The 21,515-nt window shown below is 44.7% G+C and overlaps 7 protein-coding genes across 7 annotated transcripts; 3 read left to right on the top strand and 4 right to left on the bottom strand.

The window, feature by feature from the left end:
* Positions 1-2,263: 2,263 nt before the first annotated feature.
* LOC26525994 lies at positions 2,264-2,470 on the bottom strand. The gene is given in 1 exon segment (XM_015154951.2): positions 2,264-2,470. A coding segment is annotated over 1 exon segment (207 nt).
* Positions 2,471-4,249: 1,779 nt separating this feature from the next.
* On the bottom strand, positions 4,250-4,564 carry LOC26526313 (conotoxin ArMKLT2-0112). Its single transcript, XM_015154984.2, has 2 exons — positions 4,424-4,564; positions 4,250-4,370 (listed from the first exon to the last, which is right to left on the bottom strand). Exons 1-2 carry the CDS (start codon positions 4,550-4,552, stop codon positions 4,308-4,310), a joined length of 192 nt encoding a protein of 63 aa, XP_015010470.1. The 5' UTR covers positions 4,553-4,564; the 3' UTR covers positions 4,250-4,307.
* A 94-nt stretch (positions 4,565-4,658) lies between these two features.
* Positions 4,659-5,072, bottom strand: LOC26526692. Its single transcript, XM_015155025.2, has 2 exons — positions 4,902-5,072; positions 4,659-4,837 (listed from the first exon to the last, which is right to left on the bottom strand). Exons 1-2 carry the CDS (start codon positions 5,070-5,072, stop codon positions 4,724-4,726), a joined length of 285 nt encoding a protein of 94 aa, XP_015010511.1. The 3' UTR covers positions 4,659-4,723.
* Positions 5,073-6,300: 1,228 nt separating this feature from the next.
* Positions 6,301-7,143, bottom strand: LOC6552940. Its single transcript, XM_001980981.3, has 3 exons — positions 6,959-7,143; positions 6,645-6,899; positions 6,301-6,583 (listed from the first exon to the last, which is right to left on the bottom strand). The coding sequence occupies exons 1-3, from the start codon at positions 7,112-7,114 to the stop codon at positions 6,518-6,520; spliced, it is 477 nt and encodes a 158-aa protein (XP_001981017.3). The 5' UTR covers positions 7,115-7,143; the 3' UTR covers positions 6,301-6,517.
* A 716-nt stretch (positions 7,144-7,859) lies between these two features.
* LOC6552941 (endoplasmic reticulum aminopeptidase 2) lies at positions 7,860-12,168 on the top strand. Its single transcript, XM_001980982.3, has 6 exons — positions 7,860-8,434; positions 9,423-9,581; positions 9,637-10,111; positions 10,168-10,406; positions 10,482-11,727; positions 11,784-12,168. The coding sequence occupies exons 1-6, from the start codon at positions 7,959-7,961 to the stop codon at positions 12,093-12,095; spliced, it is 2,907 nt and encodes a 968-aa protein (XP_001981018.1). The 5' UTR covers positions 7,860-7,958; the 3' UTR covers positions 12,096-12,168.
* A 987-nt stretch (positions 12,169-13,155) lies between these two features.
* On the top strand, positions 13,156-17,176 carry LOC6552942 (aminopeptidase N). Its single transcript, XM_001980983.3, has 5 exons — positions 13,156-13,751; positions 14,036-14,191; positions 14,366-15,079; positions 15,579-16,806; positions 16,883-17,176. The coding sequence occupies exons 1-5, from the start codon at positions 13,201-13,203 to the stop codon at positions 17,114-17,116; spliced, it is 2,883 nt and encodes a 960-aa protein (XP_001981019.1). The 5' UTR covers positions 13,156-13,200; the 3' UTR covers positions 17,117-17,176.
* Positions 17,177-18,046: 870 nt separating this feature from the next.
* On the top strand, positions 18,047-21,396 carry LOC6552943 (aminopeptidase N). Its single transcript, XM_001980984.3, has 4 exons — positions 18,047-18,849; positions 19,039-19,516; positions 19,580-19,818; positions 19,885-21,396. The coding sequence occupies exons 1-4, from the start codon at positions 18,152-18,154 to the stop codon at positions 21,329-21,331; spliced, it is 2,862 nt and encodes a 953-aa protein (XP_001981020.1). The 5' UTR covers positions 18,047-18,151; the 3' UTR covers positions 21,332-21,396.
* Positions 21,397-21,515: the final 119 nt, after the last annotated feature.

The following is a 21,515-nucleotide window of genomic DNA, read 5'->3' as shown; positions in this document are numbered from 1 at the left end:
GGCGCGGGTATCATCATAATCATCATCGTCGCTGCCGACTGTTTGCCCTGTCCTTTGACACACTGTATGCCATGGCTCAGTCAGCTCCGCATTTAAAATCAATTTCATGGCCCCGGCCAGACTCACAAAACACACACCATCGCGTTGGAAATCCCCGTTTTTTGTGCCTCAGCCACAAATGCAAATATAAACATATGTGCTGCCTACAAAAAAGAAATCCTTTTCAAGCTGCAAATACTTCCCTAATGGGGAAGTCAAGACACTGGATGCTGTCGTTTGCCAAAGAAATTGGTTATTCGAGAGTTTAACACCATAAGTATATTTTTATTAATTATTATTTGGTGTACCTTCGAATAATGGTGTAGGAAAATTTTCATAATTTTATGAAGCATTTATATCTTCACAGGAAGCGGTCTTTTCCCTTTAAGATATTTTAAGAGTATTTAGTCGGGTGCTTGAAGTACGAACTTTTTGAATATTTTATGTTTCGTTTTGATAAACCTTCCACTCCCAGGGAGTAGGTATTTATGTATAAGAGCCCGCAGAAAGGTCGTTACTGATAAGTCGGCCTGCCTGCTTAGTCAGTCAGTTGGCCACTGTCCGCATCACGTATACGCCACGTATCCTTCTAGATGGCGAACCAGTGCAATGCACTCCAGGCAAGGAGCTTCCGGTAAGAAGGTTCTGGGCATCATTTAGTTTGCTGTGAACTCCAATTAAGCAGCTGGCAGAATGCGAATTGCTTTAAGTTATTTGGCAATCCTGCGGCACCTGCTCTGTGTTTTTCTTAGCACTCAGTGCCTGCCACTCGCTCGTGTGGCAAGAGCAATAAAACTTTGCCGACTGATGGTGGCAGGCGGAATTATTCATTCGACATTTAAGTGTCTGCCGACACGTGCAATGTAAAAGTTTAACACAGCTGCATACATTACGCAATTCAATGGCATAAGCCATTAAAGGAAAGTTGGCCTTAAAGACGCGCGTCGCTGCAAATGAAAGGTGTGTGATGAATTGGCTGCTTTTCTTTGGAGTTGCATACTTTTAGGTCAATGAATCTGCATATGGAATTCGCTGATGGCCAAAAGCAATCGATTTTCATCTTACATTGGTTCTTTTTGCGGGACCAAAAGTGATTTCCTGCCAGGAATTGCCGCCAAAAACTTCATCAAGCTGGCATCTCTTATCGCTGGAGCAGGGGTGCTGGGGAAACAACCCCACTTTTGGGGGGCTGCATGCCCTGAATATCTTCCGGTTCCGCAGTTCTTGATGTCTTCCTTTGCGAGGGGTAAGGGAAACAGCACTCGGCAGCACCAGTAAGTGCCAAATAATAACCGCATGCTGGGAAACATGGGATTTCAAATGCAAAAAGCAAGAAACGAAAAACCAAAAGAAATTCCTTGTATAAATATTCGATGCAGCCAGAAACACTCAACTATGAATGCGATTTCCATGTAGATCCTGGCGGCTTTGGCACGTGCGCCAACAAACTACACAATAAGTTTGCAAAAATAATCAATTTTTCGGCGGGGAGAAAGACATAAAATCGGCAGATTGCGGTTAATGGTCGTTTAGAAACGCGTGAAAAGGGTCACCTATGCTGCAGTTTTATGTAGCATACTCTTGGGGGCTGGGGCGACCATAAAAGTATATACCAGTTTCAGTTGGCCATATTTTAATGGGTCTTTTCGGCCATTGTTGATACAACTGCAGCACTCGTACCTATGTATATGTGTATGGAAAGTCGGGGCGTGACAACAACAAAGGAAGCGGCTAACACGCGCCAAGAAAGCCAAACAATCGCTGTCTAAACTCATTGTGTGCGCTTTGTGTGCACTGAAAGGGGAAAGGATCACTCGGAGACACTCGGTTCCCCATTCACCATCAATCCCACACCATGCAAACTATACTATAACAGCCCATCGCAATCGTGTGTCAATGCAAATGTCTATGAGTGGGAAAAATCGCATTGATGCCGCTTTGTCGCATTGTCTGCTCAATGCTCAAATGTCTCGCTGTGTTTGTGGGCGGAAATATTGTTTGCTGGTAAGCGTAAACGCTGACAAACACAAGCAGCCGCACACATAAGTTGATTGTGAGCAGCCAAACACTTCACTTCACACTGTCGGTTGATGCGGCACTGCTTTATTATTATTGCCAGTCGAATGGGTGTCTAAACTGATGAAAGAGGATGAGCTGGCAATACGAGGCGATGGAACATAGGTTTCTGAATAGTGGCTCAAGACCGGCTGCCACTGATCACTAATTACCACTGATCTCCCCTTTTGGGGGAACATTGGCCCAGGTGGGTCAGGCACATCGTCGAACAGCAATCCTCATGCGACTTACACTGGGACTAAAATATCATGTAGGAAATGGCATTGGCATCTAATATATTGTGACCCAATGGACGACATATCGCAGTTATATAGCCCAATGAACACAACAGGAATCCAAGTCGGGCAATCAACATCATCACGTTTCCACAATTAAAACAAGATAGAATGCTATAGTCGAGTTCCCCGACTATCAGTAGAAATTGGAAACGATTCCTTCGGCCTGTTACATACTATTCAAAAAATGTAGTATACCTATTTACTCTACGAGTAACGGGTATAATTGCAAAAAAATAATTTACAAAAATTTATCATACATTAAAAAAATTTAAAAAAAATAAATTTCTTAATTTGAATGCAGATGTTTAGAGAATTGCGCCAGAGACATTTAGAGGTATGCCACTTCAAAATCCGATTAGGATAAGTTAAGTTATGGAGTTTAGAACTTCAGCCTTGGGGCATTTCTTCATTATTTTTAATTTCTTCAACATCATACATCAGAAAAATGACAAAAATAATTAAAAAAAAATAAATTTTTAAATTTGAATGCAGATGTTTAGAGAATTGCGCCAGAAACATTTAGAGGTATGCCACTTCAAAATCCGATTAATATAAGTTGAGTTATGGAGTTTAGAACTTCAGCCTTGGGGCATTTCTTCATTATTTTTAATTTCTTCAACATCATACATCAGAAAAATGACAAAAATATTAAAAAAAATAAATTTTTAAATTTGAATGCAGTTGTTTAGAGAATTGCTCCAGAAACATTTAGAGGTATGCCACTTCCAAATCCGATTAAGATTAGTTGAGTTATGGAGCTTAGAACTTCGGCTTTGGGACATTTTTTAATTTTTTGGAATTTCTCCAACATCATCACATGAAAAAATGACAAAAAAATTAAAAAAAAATAAATTTTTAAATTTGAATGCAGATGCTTAGAGAATTGCGCCAGAAACATTTAGAGGTATGCCACTTCAAAATCCGATTAATATAAGTTGAGTTATGGAGTTTAGAACTTCAGCCTTGGGGCATTTCTTCATTATTTTTAATTTCTTCAACATCATACATCAGAAAAATGACAAAAATATTAAAAAAAATAAATTTTTAAATTTGAATGCAGTTGTTTAGAGAATTGCTCCAGAAACATTTTGAGGTATGCCACTTCAAAATCCGATTAATATAAGTTGAGTTATGGAGTTTAGAACTTCAGCCTTGGGACATTTTTTAATTTTTTGGAATTTCTTCAACATCATCACATGAAAAAATGACAAAAAAATTAAAAAAAAATAAATTTTTAAATTTGAATGCAGATGCTTAGAGAATTGCGCCAGAAACATTTAGAGGTATGCCACTTCAAAATCCGATTAATATAAGTTGAGTTATGGAGTTTAGAACTTCAGCCTTGGGGCATTTCTTCATTATTTTTAATTTCTTCAACATCATACATCAGAAAAATGACAAAAATAATTAAAAAAAATAAATTTTTAAATTTGAATGCAGATGTTTAGAGAATTGCGCCAGAAACATTTAGAGGTATGCCACTTCAACATCCGATAGGGATAAGTTGAGTTATGGAGTTTAGAACTTAAGACTTGGCACACTTTTTTGACTCGGCTTTTGATCCTGATCAAGAATATATACACTTCATACAGTTACATACTTTTCACCGAATCTAGTATACCCTTTTACTTTACGAGTAACGGGTATAACTAAACTGATGATTTTGCCTTACATTTTCAACATATGCAATCAGTTAAGATCAGGTAATAGATAAGTACTATTGTTTGGCGACGTTCTGAATAATTCGATGAAGTGCTTATTAAATCTTGGTAGAGCCTTTCCACTTTTTGTAGAAATTGTTAGGTAGAAAGTGGTATTAAACATTAAACATTACATTTTAAGTACCCACAAGCAGATAATTATTTATGTATGTTTTATTATAACAAACTCCAAACATTAGGTGGCCGATTTCTTCTAACGACACTCTGCTGACACCTGAATGCACATTCCCGAACAGCAATCCACATGCAACCGACACTATAATTCAAATATACATAATTTAAATGGCTTATTACATATGAGGGACTTACATATCCTCCACTTGGCTGACAAGACCTGACAGTATTCGTGGAACTGGCAGTGGAGTCCAGTTTCTGGAGTCCAGCCACACAGCCCAGAATGCAGATTAAAAACGCCAGTCGCGCAATCAACATCTTCATACTCGCAAAGTTAAAAGATAAGTGTTGTTTTTAAGTTTCAGTTGGCGATGAATATGAAACGAGCTACGGTTTAATTTTATTAGCAAAGTGAACAGAGAGAGGCACGCTCATCTAGTTAAAAGATTTTTTATTTAAATAAGATACTTTTAGGGTGAAATCATTTGTAAACAGCTATGTGGTGCATCGATGATAACGTTTCAGGCATCTTAAACTGCAACAGTGCTCTGCTAATGTGCACTTATTTCTAAACTGCACACACTTATCGGCCCATCGCAGTCGTTCTATCTAGTGGCATAAATACTTGATGGTACAAGAAACATTTCAATTTAAATACATCTCTGCTAATTACTTGCGTTAGATTTGTAGACAACGGCAGCACATCGGAGGAATTTCTGGCAATAAATGGATAAAAGTCATCCATGCCATAGGGTATGTGTCGTTCGAACTGATGAATGGGAAAAGCGATGGCCATGCCCCAAAACATCCGAATGACAATAATGAGTGCAGCACTGAGCTTCATGTTGTAATTCAAATACTGTTCGTGTTGCAGAACTCTTTTATACCATTCCTCCGCCAGTAATTAAAAAACAGAGCATTGTTATCGGCAATGTAATTACAGTTTGTTTGGCCAAAACAGTTTCGGATTGAATGACAAAGTTTCTAGCTGGCAAAGAGCCGGTGGCTAAAGTCAACAACTGGCGGACTCTGCCAAACACTCTGGACTGATTCGGCGGCCACCATGTTTCGATAGTCGGCTACTCCGCGGAACAGGCTGAGGAACATGTTGGTGAACATGGTGACCTCGTCCTGGTTGAGCGGATTCAGCTGCTGCTGCAGCGGCGGCTTGGATATCAGTGGCAACTTCGTATCCTTCGCAGATGAGTCCTTGCCAGCGGGCAGAGCCCCTATTTGCGACTAAATAAATAAAACAATGGAGAAAGGGGTATTTAAAAGCTTGAATAGCGCTTACAGCAAACACTAAGAGGACCATTAATATGGCGAGCATCATCACTTCAAATCGACTTCTAACTCAAACTGAACTAAGTATCACAGTTGGCAGGAGCTTGGCTTTTAAACTCCACAATTATGGCCTGACCGACCCAGCCGCAATTATCAATTGGAATTGTTGGACATGTCCCTTTGTTTGCCCAAGTCAAGAAGTCGGGTTACATTTGTGTCAAGACGCCCGAGATAATTGGGTATTGCCGACGTCAATATTTAATGTCAACGCATCAGAAACGATACAAATAGCAGATATAGAACGAGATATGGGTTGAACAACATGACCTATCTGAACAATCAGCGTTTAAGTACCAGTGAGGTGTGCCCTCTGAATTACTTGTTCTGGATTTAAGTGGGTTAAGGTTACTTTAAGTGTTCCCCACTCCTGTGATGCTTTCATGGTGTTCTCATTGCTCAATAAATATGTATTGCTTTAAATAAATAAACAGTTTGTTTAGTCTTAAAACCTATATACAGGATAGGCTTTGTTTAAATATTTTAGAAATATAAATGTAATCTAGAGCCTATCTTGTTATTTTAAAAACAGCTTTGGCATCAAAGAGCGTAGAAAATTCTGAAGATTTTCACCACAACTTACACATTACTTATTGTAATGATACTGGAAATACACACATTTATCACTTCATTTGAATACAGGGAATTTTCACCATCATCAAAAAACCCGCACTTTAGAAATCTATTGTAAAGCGCTCGTTGACAATTCATGATTAACCAAAACGATGAAGTAGTGTGCTTTATTTATTTATTGTGATAAAATATCTTTATAACTATTTATAAGTTTTCAGCATGGTTACATCCTTTTATTTGACTTAGTGAACGGGCTGTTGTGCCCCATTTATTTGAGAATGATGCTATTATTGTCAATGAAAATATAAAGGGCCGCGCCCTTGACGAATCTGAAATATTTTGGTAATTAGCTGTGTGTCATTGCCATGAATTACTTCAGGTGACACATCTGTGCATATAAGTGTGACATCGTAAGTTACAGCATTCTTCAGCCCGGGAGCACTGAAAAACACGTACAAATTGGAGGAGAAAGTTTCCCAAATTGATAAAGAGGTAAACTTACGGGTTCACCAACATTGTAGCATTTTACGGCTGAATGCGGGTTTGAATCAACATCAAAAACATCATTCGATGGTTCTGACTCACTAGGTAGGCCGAAAACTTTCACCTCGTCATTGATTGATTTTGCTGTTTTTTTCTTGATACTGGCGAATTCGTTAGGACTCAAATAAGTTGTTGTAAGACGGTGCGCCGGATAGCCACAATATGAGCCGTAAGTTAAGCATCTGCCACTGCAGCAATCCGTGTGCATGTAACACTGGAATTTAGTAAATTCATTAATAGGTATCTGGTATCTGGTATCTACACAAGACTTACAACTCCGAAGACGGGACTACATTTTGTGCTGTATGCATCCACATTGCTCAGGATGAAGAGCGAAAGATACAATCCAATGATCGTAGGAATTGGCGACATCTTCTCGCTGGCAAAGTGAACACTCAACTGACTCAATCTGCTTTTAAATTGCCACATATAAGGGATCTCGATTTTGCGAGAACGAAGAGAAGAGACTTCGAAAACGGTGAGTAATAGTACAGCGGTATTGTGACTACCAGATACCGTCTAATATGCATTCCAGTTTATCTTTTATGAGTCCAATACTAATGACAGTTCGAAAATAAGTGTACGCATGGAGGTGAAGATATAAATCAATATTTACTATGAAAGGTGCTGAGTGTTCCGCCAACAATTATATTAGGGGTACTCTTGATAATCTCCGAAATGACAAATGGGTCGTTCCTAATCAGTAATACTCAGAACCATTCTCAGAAGCAATAGAGGAAATACACATGGATATTTTACCCATAAGCTAATAAAACAAAAAAATGTGTAAGAACTATTTTTTAAATACCGTTGCACTGCAAGAAACCGGTGATCATGCACTAAACACACTCAGGGGTTGATTGGGGTTGTCCTCCCAAGTGAAACAGCCGCAGGATAGTACCAGCATACCCCAGGGGATGAGTACCACCACCTGCTGAAGGGAAAGAGTGCGTTCTGGTGGAAAGCCCGCATTCGGGGTGTGTGTTGTTAGTGTGCCAAGGACCGCACCGTGACCTGCTCAATGCCGCTCCCTCGAGAGTGCGACTCACTCCAAGCGAATCGAGTTGTTTGCCCACTTGCGAGCATATGTGAGTACATGTGAGTATTCTCTTATACAAATGCCCATCGATCAGTCTGCCCGCTTATCTAATCGGGTCTGGTGAGGCTTTAGCTATAACCATCGGCATGCTCGTAGCCGTCGCTCAGTTGAGTTGCGGTTGCCAGGGCGCGAGCAGATACACTTTTCGATCCGATCCACGATTTTCGTATCGCCATGATTGCGCGGCTTTCGGTAGTGGTGGTATGGGTGACCCTGGCCCTGCTGGTCAGCGGATCCAAGGGCGAAAGGGAGCGATCCTTGCGACTGCCCAACGCCACCTACCCGCTGTTCTACCAACTGCACATATCCAGTGACATTCACAAGGGCCAGCTGCTCTTCAGCGGAAATGCCACCATTGACGTAGCCATCCGGCACTCAACGAACGAGATAGTGCTGCACGCCAAAAACCTAACCGATATTCAGATTACTGTGCACCGGCTGACCGCCGAAGGATCCCAGATCGTGGACGATCTAACACATACGCTGCATCCCAGGGCGGCCTTCCTCATCATTCACCCCACTGGGAATTACCAGGCCTTCGAGGAGGGGCAGCAATATCGCCTGGAGATACTCTACACGGCTATTATGGCATCGCGTCCAGCCGGACTTTACTATATGGATTATCGGGATGAGGAAAGCAACCGCACCGTGTGAGTGTATATCTTCCGTGGCCACAAAGAGCGGGAAATCCTCTAGTTGACTTTGTTAAGTGTAGAAAATATCTTTTCTTTTGCCGCACTTCCTTTCTCCTTTTTTTTTCCTTTGTGTTTAAAAATAAGCTACCGGCTATAGTTTATCTTCAAGTGCGTTAACCCTTAGGAACAGCTGGATATCTTATCCGCTTATGAACTTTAAGCGCTTAAGCCAGTAGCGAGCACGCGCTTACTCAGATTATAAGTTTGCCCATCTTACATAACACGCAGATAGGTCCGGCGTGCATTTTGTGCCGGGGCTTCGGTTTGCCTACGCTCTCACTTTTAATTTGTTATTATTTTCATTTGTTTGGCATTGCTTTTTAATTACTTCGCTGGCGTAGACAACGCTCTCGGACTTTATCGCTATCAGACGTATATATATGTGTGTTTGCATATGGTAGATGATCGTCGCACATATGGCGGATTCGGTTGATCCGGACGCGTCACCTGGGTGACGATGTTGATGTTAAGTTTTCTCAATGGGGCTCAATGGGGGTATTCTTCATGAAGGCGAATGACTGTGTCACCAATTAGGAGTCGCATCTTATCAGTGCGCCGTTGATAGTGAAACAACCACATAAACGGACGGTGTTTCATACGGTTGTATTTGTTTTGATTCCGATTGGGCAACTTATTCGCATGACCCACGACTTGGCGGTTGGGAATAACGCGCCTCGATTGTTCCGTGGAAGTGAGAGCAGGTTCTCCATGTGATTGATCATTCCGGCAGCCGCAGGCTGTGACTGGTTTTTTGTCAAGCGTTCAATGATCTGTAAATGGGATTGGGAATTTTGGACCGAAGCGGTTTTGTTAAATTCTAATTTCTAGCCAGACAGCAGACAGCAATGGCTCTTGGCAACAAGTACAATAGTATCATTATTAATCATGCTTTGATTTCACTTTGCGCGCAGGCCAATTGACCCAGTTAATGTTAATCTTACAGATACATAGCCGCCACGCAATGTGAGCCAACATATGGTCGTCAAATCTTTCCCTGCTACGATGAGCCGGGTTTTAAGTCGAACTTCAGCCTTAAGATAACCCACGGAAGCAGTCACTCCGCCATATCCAATATGCCAGTTAAGGAAGTACTTTCTCATGGGTAAGTGTATAATTATATATCTCAGGCCTTATTAAACTCTTCTGTGTATTTTCAGTGACTTGAAGACCACCTCATTTCACACAACACCACCGATTTCAACCTACCTCGTGGCTTTTGTGATCTCCGACTTCGGGAGCATTTCTGAGACATATCGTGGGATCACCCAAAGCATCTACACCTCGCCAACTTCCAAGGAAAAGGGTCAGGTTGCACTGAAAAATGCAGTGCGAACTGTGGCTGCACTCGAGGATTATTTCGGGATTTCCTATCCCTTGCCAAAACTGGATCACGTGGCGCTCAAGAAGAACTACGGAGCAGCTATGGAGAACTGGGGTCTCATCACCTACAAGGACGTTAATTTGCTGAAAAACCTATCGGTGGATACACACAAACGAAAGCTGGACACGATCACCCAGAACCACGAGATCGCACACCAGTGGTTCGGCAACTTGGTGTCCCCGGAGTGGTGGACATACACTTGGATGAACGAGGGATTCGCCACGTATTTCAGCTATGTGATTACTGATTTGGTTAGTAATGAAAGATTATTGTTCCTTCTTCATACAACTATGCCAATTTCTTTTAGATCTACCCCGATGACAAAATGATGGACATGTTTATAAACCACGAGGCGGAAAGTGCCTACAGCTACAACAGCTTCAATGACGTCCATCCAATGTCCCATTACGTGGAGGGTGAGAAGGACATCATGGGTGTCTTCGACATCATCTCCTACAAGCGGAGTGCATGTGTGATCAAGATGTTCCATCACGCCTTTCGTCAGAAACCCTTCGTGCGCGGCATCAGTCACTTCCTGGAGAAATAGTAAGTTTTTGAGAACGGCCTCGCGAACTGGTCAATTGGAACTCATGGGTCAAGGTGCTCTGCTCTTTCGCCCAGTCGTTATAGCGTGGCCAATGAGCTGAACCTCTTCGATGCCCTGCAGTCGGAGCTCCAGGAGGATGAGTACTTTTCCCAGCAGCCGTGGGCGTCCCGGATAAGGGAGATAATGCTCTCCTGGACGCATAGCGAATGGCTGCCCATTGTGGTGGTCAGCAGGAGCTACGAGAACAACACCATCACGTTTAGCCAGCGATCGGTTCACAAGAAGCCTGAGCTATGGTGGATACCAATCAATTTTGCCACCACACAGTCACCCAACTTCGAGGACACCCAAGTGGATATGTTTATGCCACCCCAACCACAGTACACAGTAGCACTGGAGGATCTGAAGATCCAGGCCAGCGGCAAGGATTGGATAATAGTGAACAAGCAGCACACCGGCTTCTATCTCGTCCGCTACGATACAGATAATCTAATGGCCATTGCCAGGCAGCTGCAGACAAATCACTCGGTCATCCATCCCATAAATCGACTGGGCCTCTTTCGAGATCTCGGTCCCCTGATCGAACATAACGAGATCGAGCAGATGGAAGTGGTGTTCGAGATGCTGAAGTACCTGGAGTTCGAGGAGGATGTGCTGACTTGGAACCAGGTGCAAGATTCCATTGAGTGCCTAACACGCAACTTGCACGGCACCTCCTCACAGAGCCTCTTCAATGAGTTTGTGCGCCTCCTGATTGGCCCGACATTTCGACGCGTCTATGTGGAACACGGTGTGAATCTACCTGAAGATGGCATCTCACATGGGATACTGGAGATTGCCTGCTCTGCGGATCTGCCGGAGTGCCTGGAATACACACGTCGCCTGGCCAAGGAGTATATTATTGATAAAATTTATTTACGAGTTGAATCGGATTACCATGCCGTTATCGACTCCGTGTTGTGCATGGGAGTGCGGTATCTAAGCGACCAGGACTTTCAAAGGGTAATTGATATGATGCAGGAAATCGATCGCGGTTCGGTGTACTACGATGACATTATTTATGCCCTGCGGTGCACGCAGAGTCATCGGCATCTGCTATACTATCTGGAAGGTCTGATGGGTGAAAATTCCACCCATATGGTCCTTTCCGAATTCGAAGACCTAATGTATCTCCTCTACATATACAAATCGAACTTGGCCTCTCGTCCGGTCATCTGGCAGTATATCGAGCGCAACTACAAGTTCCTCTGTCGGGCACCAAACTTTGTGGAGCACTTTAAACAGCTCGCCGGATTTGTACCCAGGCACCAGAGATCACAGGTAAATAGGCCCTTTATTTTATATCCTATTTGTCTGCTAAAATATATTTATTTCAGTTTGAGAGGCTGCGACAGACTATTGCGGACCACATGCTGCAGGAGGGTCTTAATTCGAGCCAAACGCTGATCGAGGCCGACTCGCCGCTGGTGGGCAAAAAGATGAGGATCACCGAAAATTTCCAGGACAAGTTCGAGCAGCAGATCCACAAATGGCTCTTAAACGAGCTTCCTCAGGCGTCCGGCAGTAGTGACGCCCTCTTGTCCGCCTCCCTCAGTGCGGCCAATGGGTCAAGTCGTCCTCAAGGAGTCCTAAAGGAGGCGACTCGGGTGTTGCGCAGTGCGCTGCGAATAGTTGATATGTATAGTTGACCATTGTCTTGGTCTAACTAGGTTCCACATAAGTACAAGCTTAATTACGAATAAATTAATTCTTTCAAAACAATACTGTCGGACTCAAATCATTCAATCCGAAGAGCTTTTCAACACATTCTGAATACGTATCCGTGGGGAATTGATAAGAAAGTATAAAACACAAGAGTGATCGATAATAAAACTACAGCTTTCTTTGCGCGAAGCATATTAATGGGTAATGCTGACTTTTTAATACCAATTTAAGCAACTATTAACAATTTATGAGTTATACATTGTACATTAACGCCCAATAAATCGTTAATTACTTGGTATAGTACTACTAGTATATTACTTGGCATAACAATATAAAAACGGAACACAGTTATTACTTAAGTTTGTAAGCTGACTTACAATAAGTACTGAATGTTTAGGTATACATTTTAAAAGCAATTAAAGAAACTGTTAAAAAGCACAATTGATAATTACTTGGCATACTGTATAAAAATATGAAAAACTGAAGACAGCTATTACTTGAGTTTGAAAGTTTACGTACAATAATTACCGAATATTTAGGCATACCCATTGGAAATATTTATTCCCCCTCGTCAGCTTAATTGATACTTATTGTCGCTTTTCACGAGTATTTATGACTGTGGTGATTATGGCGCTTGATTATAACAGCTTGCACTTTTCCGTACTTAAAGGCTCTTACACGTTCCAGACGAAGTCATAATTCAAAATTTTACTGCGCCCAATGATGAAACTAAAAATACGAATTAGATTAACGGAATAGCATTGTTATCCTGCTAATTTTGATAAGCCTTACGCTACTGAATCACTTAAATAGTTGTTGGTGCGGGGAATTTTTGCACCATTGAGCACCATCTTCCGAGTTCTTTGGGACCGGAGTAGATTAATCGCTTTACAGCCCAATTAAACTTCACACCTGACTTGTCCAGGTGTAATCTGGGCCAATAACCGGGGCTTTGCCGGTTTTATCGAGTATTGCGCAACAATCTTTATGGCTATCGGTGCTAGGGATTAGATATGGCCAAGTCCATAAAAAAGCCGCGTCCAAACGGCGGTCGCTCAATAACAAAGTGTCTTTGTCGGAGCAGCCAACATGGCACGATGGCTGCTGAACTCGCTTTCGCTGATCCTGCTCCTGACAGCAGGCAGCCTGCAGGCGCACCTGATCCCTCCATTATCCCTGGACGATGGACAGTTGGAGACCAAGGGAGCCGCCCTCCTAGCCACTCCCCGCGTGGATGACAATAGTGCTGGCAATTACCGACTGCCGAATAATACGGAACCGGAGGCCTACAACGTGGAACTGTGGACCAATGTCCATACCGGAAACAACCTTTTCAATGGCGTCGTCAATATCGACATACGTGTTTTGGAGCAGACCTCGAGTATTACGCTTCACTACCGCCAGACGTCGGACTTCGAAGCCTCGATTATCAGCCGGGATGCGGTCGCGCCCACTGCAATTCCTCTTACTGTAACCCTCGAGTTGCAGCGCGAATTCCTCGTCCTCACGAAGACAACCGCTGGTGAGCCGTTTGGAGCCAACACCAACTGGACCATCACCATCAAGTACAAGGGCATCCACCGATCTGACATGGGCGGTTTCTACATCTCCAGCTATAGGGATGATGAGGGCAAGGTGCAGTAAGTGGATTTTAATATTACAACAAAAATATTTACAAGCTTTGAACTTAACCTTAACCCTAATAGCAAAGTGCACTTGTGTAGCCTTCCAATGGATTAGGGAATGGGTGCACAAGTACAAGAGCTTATCGTGCTAATAACTTGATTGAGTACTTTCGGCTAGTTTCTTATCACCCAATTTGGGTTATCATTTCAATCTGTGATTAGTACGATGATACGCGGTGCACAAATAAAGATTAATTATCGGTTTAACAGAGACCTCATGAATATTACAATTTCTCCAGCTATTTGGCCACCACACAATTCGAGAGCACCAACGCCCGTCACGCGTTTCCCTGCTACGATGAGCCTGCCCGCAGAGCCAACTTTACGATTACCATCCACCACGATCCCTCCTACACTGCCATCAGCAACATGCCCGTAAACGATGCTGCCAGCAGGTGTGTATTATGGAAATTTATGTCTAGATTTGTATAATGGAAGTGTAGCTATAGCACACATTCATAAATGAAACATTACTCATACGCAGTGTTGACACTGCTAGATACATTTGCAACTGATAGGTTGCATGTAGACAGATAAATAAGTTAACTAATTGAAGGTTTGCCTTTCAGTTCGGGAGTCACCGCCTTCCAGACGACGCCTAAGATGTCCTCCTACCTGGTGGCCTTCATCGTCTCCGACTATGAGTACACCACCGGAGAGCTGAATGGAATCCGCCAGCGGGTTTTCTCGCGCAAGGGAAAGCAGGATCAGCAGGAGTGGACCCTTTGGTCCGGATTGGTTGTGGAGTCCAGTCTCGCTAGCTACTTCGGAGTTCCCTTTTCCCTGCCCAAGCTGGACCAAGCTGGTATACCGGACTTCTCTGCCGGTGCCATGGAGAACTGGGGTCTGGCCACCTACCGTGAGCAGTACATGTGGTGGAACAAGCAGAACTCGACGATCAACCTGAAGACGAACATTGCCAACATCATTGGACACGAGTACGCGCACATGTGGTTCGGCGATCTGGTATCCGTGAAATGGTGGACCTATCTGTGGCTCAAGGAGGGTTTTGCTACCCTCTTCTCGTACGAATCAAACGACATCGCTTTCCCAGAGTGGAACACCTATCAGATCTTCCACGTCAGCGACTACAATAGCGCTCTAATCAGCGACGCCATAGGTTCGGCCGTTCCCATGACGCACTACGTCCAGACCCCGTCCGAGATCTCCAGCCGGTACAACACCTTCTCCTACGCCAAGCCCGCCAGTGTACTGTACATGTTCAAGAACGCCTGGACGGACAAGGTCTTCCGCACTGGATTGAACAAGTACCTGACCAAGAAGTGAGTACCAATCTTTAATAAATCTTTAATAAATATCTGGAATGTAATGTATAAATATCCAGAATCTGTAATTTATAAATATCCAGAATCTGTAATGCATAAATATCTAGAATCTGTAATGTATAAATATCCAGAATCTGTACTGTATAAATACCTAGAATCTGCAATGTATAAATATCCAGAATCTGTAATGCATAAATATCTAGAATCTGTAATGTATAAATATCCAGAATCTGTACTGTATAAATATCTAGGATCTGCAATGTATAATTATCCAGAATCTGTACTGTATAAATACCTAGAATCTGCTATGTATAAATATCAGAATCTGTAATGCATAAATATCTAGAATCTATAATGTATACAAATTCAGAATCTGTACTGTATAAATACATATTATGAATTTATGCAAAAATATCTAGAATCTGTAATGTATAAATATCTAGAATCTGTAATGTATAAATATCTAACGTACATATTCTGTTTTCTTCTCACTCAGCCAATATACCTCCTGTGACGAATGGGATCTGTTTGCAGCCTTCCAGGAGTCGGCCGATGAACTGGGCCTTAAGCTGCCCACCAGCGTGGACAACATCTTCAGCAGCTGGTCCCAACAGGCCGGTTATCCCCTGATCACAGTGACCCGTAACTACGAGGCAGGCACTATAACGATCACCCAGAAGCGCTACGTGGCGAACAAATCTGATGCGAATACCGCAACCTGGTATGTGCCACTCAACTTTGCCACCGCCAAGAAGTACGATTACCGTGACACGTCTGCCACACACTACCTGCTTAATGTGGCAGAGACCGTGATCTCGGATGTGGATGCTTCCAGCGAGGATTGGATACTCGCGAACATCCAGAACTCCGGCTACTATCGCACCCTGTACGATGTGCAGAACTATGCCCTCATTGCGGCCGGACTGAAGTCCCAGCCCTGGAGGTTCCATCCGCGCAACAGGGCTCAACTGCTGTACGATACGTACGTGTTTGTCAACACCGAGCGCCTGAGCCACAGCATCCTATTGGAGCTGCTGGGTTACCTGGAGAATGAGGAGCAGTATGCTCCCTGGTCCACTGCCAACACTATTCTGAGCGTCTACGACACTTACTTGCGTGGCGACGATTCGTACTACCACTTCCAAAATTTCGTTAGGGGCCTGATCAGTCCCATCTTTGATAAAATCGGAGTTAACGAGATTCCCGGCGAGCATTACCTGAACAACTATCTGCGCATCGTGCTGGTCAGCTTGGCCTGCCAGGTGGGATCCACCGATTGCTATAACCAGTCGGCTAAGAAGTTATCCGAGTACCTATACAATGGCACTGCCATTGAGGCCACACTAAGGACCCAAGCCTACTGTGCTGGTCTGCGATCCACCACTAATGACATCTACAGCCGGGTGCAGTCAGATCTTCTGAGCTCCTCCGATTACACCGATCGCAGCCTGTTCATCTCCTCGTTGGGCTGCTCAGGAAGCACGGAACAGCTGATTGATTTCTTGAAACTTTCCCTGGACGCCAGCAATAGCTTGATCTACTCGGAGCGCACTTCCCTGCTGAACTCGGCCTACTCCCGCAGTGAAATCGGTCTTACCGCCAGCTTGGAGTTCCTGGAGACCAACTGGGAGGCATATGCGAAGCTTTCGCAGACTGCAAAGCCCCTGGATTCCGCGCTGCGCGGCATTGCCAGCTATGTGGTCAGTGAGAAGCAAAAGACGAGGGTATGTTTTCCTTTTCCACTTGAAATAGAAATCAGGCTCCTAATTTACTAACTTATTGTTATTAACTTCTTAACAGCTCAACGCTTTGGTGGATGTTGTGAAGGCTGAAGGTCCGAGCTATGTCCATGACGATCTGAGCAGCGGCATTGAGTCCAGAATCGCAACCAACTTCGCTTGGTTGGCAGTTAATCGCGATCCAGTGTTCAACTGGATCGAAGCTTCCATTAGGGAGAACGGCAGTCCCTCGTTGACCTCGTCCATCACCATGATCCTGGTCAGTGCGATGGCTCTGCTGCTGTTCAGGCTATAATAAGATAACTCATGTGGTCAAGTATTAAACATAAATTCAGTAAAGTAATATGAATCAACATCGAAAATAGAACTGATAATACTGGGAGTTTTGGGCTGGGACTGGAGTCCGCTGGTGGTAGAAGTTCAAAGTATCGTTGGGAAGTTGGGAAACTGAACCGATCGGTTTATTGCTTAGTTGCCACATTTCGCATTGGTCAATCTTATCGCTATTCCGGGAATGGCATTGGCATCCATAAAGGATTGATAGTTGAGATTAGTAGGAAATTCGATTATCAAGTGGATATTTACAATGGCTGGAATGGTTTATGGAGTTCACGTGCTCATATCAGTTAGTGATTTGGAACTTTCAAGAACAATAATCGCATTGAATGGCTTTCTAATCAGTTTCAATGGTTTTACCATTTATTAGAAGATGTCTGGCTGTTGCATAGTATTGCACATATAGCTGAGTAATTTCATGCAGATTAATGGGCCTTTCCTTATCTCAAGAGCGAACTTGAGGAGTCTGTTGTACCATAATAGATAACAAGGAGTGTATATTTCACTATCATATCAGCACGACCACTTTAGTTATAACTGTTACTTTTCAAGATCGTGTTTTGTACAGAACCTATTGCTGTTTTCATTATTAGATAATATTCTATCATCAATTATAGTAATAGAGTTAAATAATTTTTAAAGGTGAGTGAGAACATTCCCTTACAATCAGCTAACAATATCAGATCAAGGCCAGTTCACCAACTTGAGACTTCTATCAGGGCGTCTATCTTGAAATGCCCACACTTATTCGCCATTATCTTACCAACTATTGTTAGATTGTTACTAACCCTGCAGAAAATACAAATTCATCAAGCCCTGGTGCCATACTTGATTTACTACCCAAAGTAGTTTATAATACAGTGCTTGGCTGGTAACGGTCATTATGGGTAACAAGATTGGAGTAATCTTTATGCCTGCTCCCAGATAAGATGCACTGCCTCGCTTAAAAGTGGCTCGCCGGACTTTGGCAGTTTAGTCTTCTCGCGTTTTCGCCATGAGTCGCGTTCAGGTTGGGGGCATGTCCCTGTTCTTGGTCCTTCTGTTGGCCATTTCCGCCACCCAAGCGGCGGTGGTGCGCCAATACCCGGTCTTCGACAACCTGCAACATCTGGAGAACCCCATGCAGCGATCGGTGGTTCCCTTCGCTGACGAGGACAACTACCGCCTCCCCAACGATACGATCCCGAGTCATTATGCCGTGTCCTTGAGCACCAATGTCCACACGGGAGACACCGTGTTCAATGGTACCGTGGCCATAACCTTGAGCGTTTCAAGCACCACCTCGAAAATCGTGGTCCATGCCCGCCAGCTGGAGAACTTTACGGCCTCCATTATTCAGCAGGGAGTCACTGGAGCCGTGGCCCAGGATTTAGTATACGAATATGAAGCGGAACGCGAGTTCCTTACCTTCAGCAAGACGGGACTGAGTTTTCCCGAGGACACCACATGGATTCTGACGATCAAATACCAGGGACATCTGCGCAAGGACAACGGAGGATTCTACTTGTCCACATACACGGATGAGCAGGGCAACACCAAGTACCTGGCCACCACCCAGTTTGAGTCCACCGACGCACGCCACGCCTTCCCCTGCTACGATGAACCCTCGAAGAGGGCGCAGTTCACCATCACCATTCAGCACGATCCCAGCTACAATGCCATCAGCAACATGCCAGTGGACACTAGCAGCAGGTTGGTAATTTGTTGTCCATGACATGATTCAATTGGTTGATTTTCATTTGAAAATATGGCCGTTTTAAAATGTTTATACTCATTAAAGTATGCCACCGTGTCTTTGTCGTCATGGGTTTATGACGAAGATACGGTGATATCAGCACAAGCGCTTGAATGGATGCATAAATTAATTGTTATTTTCCATAGCGCCGCTGGAGTGACCGTCTTCCAAAAGACCGTGAATATGCCATCCTATCTGGTGGCCTTTATTGTCTCCGAGTTTGTCTTCTCGGAGGGTGAGCTGAATGGCCTGCCACAGCGTGTCTTCTCACGCAAGGGAACCGAGCATGAGCAGGAGTGGGCTCTGACCACCGGAATGCTGGTGGAGAAGCGGCTGTCCGGCTACTTTGGAGTTCCCTATACACTGCCCAAGCTGGATCAGGCTGGAATCCCTGACTTTGCCGCCGGAGCCATGGAGAACTGGGGTCTGGCCACCTACCGTGAGGAGTACCTGTTGTACAACACGGAGAACTCAACTACCAGCACGCAGACGAACATTGCCACCATCGAGGCGCACGAGGATGCCCACATGTGGTTTGGTGATCTGGTGGCCATCGAGTGGTGGAGCTTCCTTTGGCTGAAGGAAGGCTTTGCCACGCTCTTCGAGAACTTGGCTGTGGACCTGGTACGTTTATAATCGAAGAACTCCCGGTTGTTTATCTAATTAGTCCATTAATGTCCACTACAGGCCTATCCCGAGTGGGACATTTTCCAGACCTTCCACGCTGGATCCTACCAGAGCGCTCTGGTCAACGATGCCAGCGCCAATGCCCGACCCATGAGCCACTTCGTCCAGAAGCCCTCGGAGATTGCCCTGCTCTATGACTCCGTTTCCTATGCTAAGGCCGGATCCGTTCTGGACATGTGGCGCCATGCCCTGACCAACACCGTCTTCCAACGCGGCCTACACAATTACCTGGTCGATAAGTAGGTTTCAAGTTTTAAAGTCCATCACAGTCACTAATATCGTGTTCATAATCTCCATCTGTCCAGTCAATTCACTGCTGCCAATCCCAGCAAGCTCTTCGATGGCATTGCCAAGGCTGCCGTCGAGGAGGACTATGCAGTGCCAGCAACCGTGCATAATATGATGGGTAGCTGGACAAACCAGGGCGGAGTTCCTTTGCTGACCGTGACCCGTAACTACGAGACCGGAGACTTTACAGTTAAGCAGTCGGTGTACACCAACGATAAGGACTATACCAATGACAAGTTGTGGTATGTGCCCATTAACTATGCCGACTTCTCCAATCCCGACTTCCGCAACACCGAGGCCACTCACTATCTGCTCAATCAGTCCGAGATTACCATCAACGCTGGCCTGGACCCGACCAATTGGTTGGTTTTGAACAAGAAAAGCACTGGTTACTACCGCGTGCTCTACGATGCCCAAAACTATAAACTGATCACCAACGCATTGACCACTCGTCCCCACAAGATCGATTCCAGGAACCGAGCCCAGTTCATCAATGACTTGTACCGCTTTGTCACCAGTGGCCGTGTGCCCCATGCCACATTGCTGGAGCTATTGACGTACTTGCCCCAGGAGGATCAGTACTCTCCATGGTCCGCCACCAACACGGTGATCACCCTGCTCAACCGCTATTTGAGCGGAGATGCGGATTACGGCAACTTCCAGTTCTACGTCGGCGAACTGGTGAGCCAGCAGTTCGACAAGTTCGGAGTGAATGACAACAAAGGTGACCACCATTTGGTGCCCTTTACCCGCAATGTGCTGATCAACCTTGCTTGTCTGGCGGGTCTGGAGAATTGTCTGACAGAGACCACGGCCAAGCTGACGGCTCTGGTGGAGAAGGGCACCAGGATCGAGCCGAATCTGCAGTCGCAGGTGTACTGCAACGGCCTGAAGCAGGCCAATGACAAGACCTTCGACTTTGTGTTCAACAAGCTGCTGAACTCCAACGACCAGGCCGAGCGTCGTCTTCTGATCTCCGCTCTGGGCTGCTCCCAGAACGCCGCCCAGCTGGAGAAGTTCGTGTCCAGCAGCATTGAGCCGCAGGGCTTGAGGGATCAGGAAAGGATCACTGTGCTGAGTCCGGTCTACTCCCGCGGCGAGGTGGGTCTGCTGGTCGCCGTTGAGTTCCTGAAGGAGAACTGGGAGCAGTATGGCCAGCTCAACTCCGGCTTTGGTGGCGTTAATCCTCTGTACAGCGACATTGTGGGTATCTCCGCCTATACGGTCAACGACAAGCAGAAGACCGCCCTGCAAGAGTTGGTGGACCTGGTCAAGAACTCCGAGTATGTGCCCAGCACTCTGCAGGCTAGCGTGGATAGCAATGTGAATGCCAACTACGCGTGGCTGGCTTCCAACAGGGATCCCCTGATGAGCTGGGTCGCTGGATTCCGCAGCGGCAGCTCCGCCCTGAGCGCCTCCATTGTGGCCATCCTTGCCTGCCTTTTGGCCGCCAAGCTGTTTTAGAACCGCTCCTAGGATCCTAAGTTAGTTATAGATGTGCACTCGTGCGCGCAATAAATTCCGTATGTTCCCTACTACTCTTGTTTGCTTTTCCTGGGAATTTACAATTCCCTTCATAGGTTTATGGTCGTGAGTTGCCGGATCGAAGAGGTCAGATAAGCCTGATGATCTCATAAATTTCCTCTTT

This window comes from Drosophila erecta, unplaced genomic scaffold (genome assembly GCF_003286155.1).
Source record: "Drosophila erecta strain 14021-0224.00,06,07 unplaced genomic scaffold, DereRS2 tig00000000-arrow-pilon, whole genome shotgun sequence".
NCBI classification, from domain to species: Eukaryota; Metazoa; Arthropoda; class Insecta; order Diptera; family Drosophilidae; genus Drosophila; species Drosophila erecta.
This window is presented reverse-complemented; position numbering and strand designations above follow the sequence as displayed.